The 3136-nt window shown below is 31.8% G+C and overlaps 1 protein-coding gene across 1 annotated transcript in view; it reads right to left on the reverse strand.

The window, feature by feature from the left end:
- The window catches only part of LOC107082447 (neural-cadherin-like), a 169694-nt gene that overhangs the window by 32481 nt on the left and 134077 nt on the right, over positions 1 to 3136 (reverse strand). Inside the window, exons 24-25 of the mRNA XM_015371134.1 lie at positions 411 to 535; positions 164 to 291 (exon numbers count right to left, since the gene is read on the reverse strand). Of these exons, the coding sequence (XP_015226620.1) occupies positions 164 to 291; positions 411 to 535 (253 nt within the window). The remainder of the gene's footprint in view (positions 1 to 163; positions 292 to 410; positions 536 to 3136) is intronic.

A 3136-nucleotide genomic window follows, 5' to 3' on the forward strand; every position in this document is an offset into this window, starting at 1 on the left:
TGGATGGATGGATGGATGGATGGATGGATGGATGGATGGATGGATGGATGGATGGATGGATGGATGGATGGATGGATGGAAAAGGCCATGAAAAATTAAGTATTAAAATGTGGATATCTATTAATGACTTCATTTTTTTCCAAAACTTGAGTGTTGATCTTACTTATCCCTGTTTGGTGTGACCCCTCGTATTTCACAGGATGAGCGATCCTCTGTCATCGCCCATGATTCCACTCCCTCGGCTTCCATGACTACCGCACTTGAGCATCGATCCAGGGTTAGGCGCACTTCCTTCAAAAAGGGTAGCACAAAAAACAGGTCTTTACAGCTACATGCTACAATAAATGTAAAGCTTCTTCCCATTGTCTTGCTTGTGCAGCCTGGCTTTGGAACTAATGCACTTCTCTTACTTTGCTGTTGGTCCTCACATCAAGTCGATGCCAAAGTTTGTCACTCACTCCAACATTTGTTAACTGGAGAACTAAGGTCCCAGAACCATGGTTGATTTTAAGGCTTGGAGTCCCACCAATCAGTTCTACAAAAGATAAAAAATAGAGTTAACTAAAGCTACTGGATGTTATATACTATAAATATTATTCAGAGTAAAAATAAAATGAAATGGTAAATAATTATTTCAAAATGCAAGAAACAACTGTGATTTAAAATAACTTTGTCAATAAAAGCAAGGAAATACAATGTAAGCCAATAAATAAATATATAAAAGAAAATAATAAAAAGGCAAGTTCAAATAAACTGATATAGGAAAATATCCAAAGGACCTTTGAAAGTATTTTATCTTAAAAAAAAGAAACAATATAAGACAACTAATAACTAGACATTGGACATTACAGCAATTAAAAAGGAATAATTTTTTTTAGGCTTTGTACACATCTTTTCCAGAGGTGCAAATTACGGGGTTGGTATTCTAGATACAGAATTGTTTTTTATTATATTGAGGTGATGAATAGATTTAAGAACTAATTTCTAAGTGACTTATTGTCTTCTTAATAATAAAAAAAACTAATTGGTTTAACAATTATTGAAATAAAACTGAGAAACATATATCCATTTGTAGACAGAAAGGATATTTACACAATGACAAAAGCAATAAAAACTGAAGAAAACATTCAAAGAATTGTGGTACTTAACAGATAAGCATAAAGAACAATATTTCCTGACTATAATACAACACGGTGTGATAACACATATTTATTCTGATCTTCACTGTTGCTGCCTTTGTGAGATTCTTTCTTTCAGCAATATTTGAGTTCATTATGTAAAACTGCATCCATAAATACTATGTATAATGAAAGTAATGAGCCTTCATAAAATGTTTTACTGCTCCTAAGGGAACAATAACATGATGTTCAAGACAGAATATACATAGCTTCAATTGATTTGATTAACAAAAAAAAAAAAGACAAAAAACACGTTGTAGTCAACAGTAAGCATTTTTATTGGGAAATGAGCTGTGTTTATGTTCCTTTCATGAAGTCACTACATGCTTAGCCAGTAGTTACCTATGAAGTGGACTATCCAGGCTATTCAACCATGTTATGCAATATTCACAGCAGAGAGCAAAATTGGAACTGAATCAAAATAAAGCAACTGTGGTTCAATAATTTTCCAGGTGATTGCATGAGTGATCATTATTGGAGGAGCAAACAAGAAGTCAACATAATCATTCCTAGTAAAAGCTTATTTGGGTCGTAAAACCAAGTAAATCTGAAATTAAATATACAACATAATACTGTATATCACAATCTGACATCGATTTAAAAGGAACATAGCCAACTCTTACTTCCTTGTAAACATCTATTTTTGCTTTGCATACGTTAAACCAGAAGATTTTACATGAACTAAAATTATTTATTTGCAAAACATTTATTCATGTTTTCCAAAATTGAAAAAACGGGAATATCATAAAATATTAATTTTAGACTATTCAGACCCCCAAAATAATGTTTTTTTTTTGTCCACTCATAGGTGAACCAGAATACATACCCAAATTCATTTTGTCTTTTGCAATTTGCTAAGCTACACTTTCCTCATGTCTCTATACTTAGAATAATTTGCTTCTGTTAAGGATAGGTGTCAGATATAAAGTATAATAATATTTGGAACGTACTCAATTTGCTTAAAGTGCATTTAAAGTTCAAATTTGCCAAACAACTATTATGAATGTAGTTAAAATGCATATCATACTTTTAAAGTTGTTGATTAACTTGTAAAATGTTTTATATTTTGTGAATATAAAAAGAAAGAATGTAATTCTATGCTTTACTAGTTTATCAAAGAGATGTAACTATGTCTCCTAAAACTCTTTTGACAAGGTTCTCAACTCTAGTCGTCAGGGTTTGCTGTTTTACATATTTCATACCCCTTCTTTTTATGTTTGTCCCTGTTTCACCAGACCAACAATTAACAATTTAAACACCTCTAAAGATCTTGTTTAGAAGGAAATGTCAAAAAACTGACCTGGACACCACTTCCCTACATGAGTTTCAAAATGTGAAATATTAAACCAAAAGAGTGTCCTGATACTATATAATAGGGAAAGTCATCATCTTTTACTGGAAAGAAATTTTTCTTCTTTGATATATTTTTAATCCAACCTATCTATAATTTAGTAATATGTGGACAAAGATTTTTTTTCACAGATTTCTTCAACAATTCTGATCATGGAAAAAAAAGTATTCAAGGCCTTTTTTATTTATGTCCCAGTCTCTTATTCTATGATGTGCATTTCTATGTTTTTTAATTTGAATGCATTTTGCATTTGTGTATTCCTGGGTGTTTGCTTATCTGTTTAGAAACTTTAGAAAAGCGATTAAAATGAAAACCTTCTAATTTATTTATGCAATCTGTGTTTTGTCTAGATCTTTTTGTTCTTTTGTAATAGTTAAACAAACAACAAACTTCCTATGGCACCTGCCCTTCTGTGTTTGAAAAACTCCTTTAGTAAATGGTTTAGATTTGCAGGTTAAATGCGTAGTTTCTCCAAGAGCAGAAGATATTCCACCTTCTCACCTTTTTTATACCCACTGAGAAGTGGAAGGTCAAAGGTCTTAGGCGGACTGTTTGTTTCGGAGATAAACAGCATATGCTTTATGTTATATAGATGCCTTTACTTAAG

This window comes from Cyprinodon variegatus, unplaced genomic scaffold, assembly GCF_000732505.1.
Source record: "Cyprinodon variegatus isolate N-32 unplaced genomic scaffold, C_variegatus-1.0 Scaffold54, whole genome shotgun sequence".
NCBI lineage: Eukaryota > Metazoa > Chordata > Actinopteri > Cyprinodontiformes > Cyprinodontidae > Cyprinodon > Cyprinodon variegatus.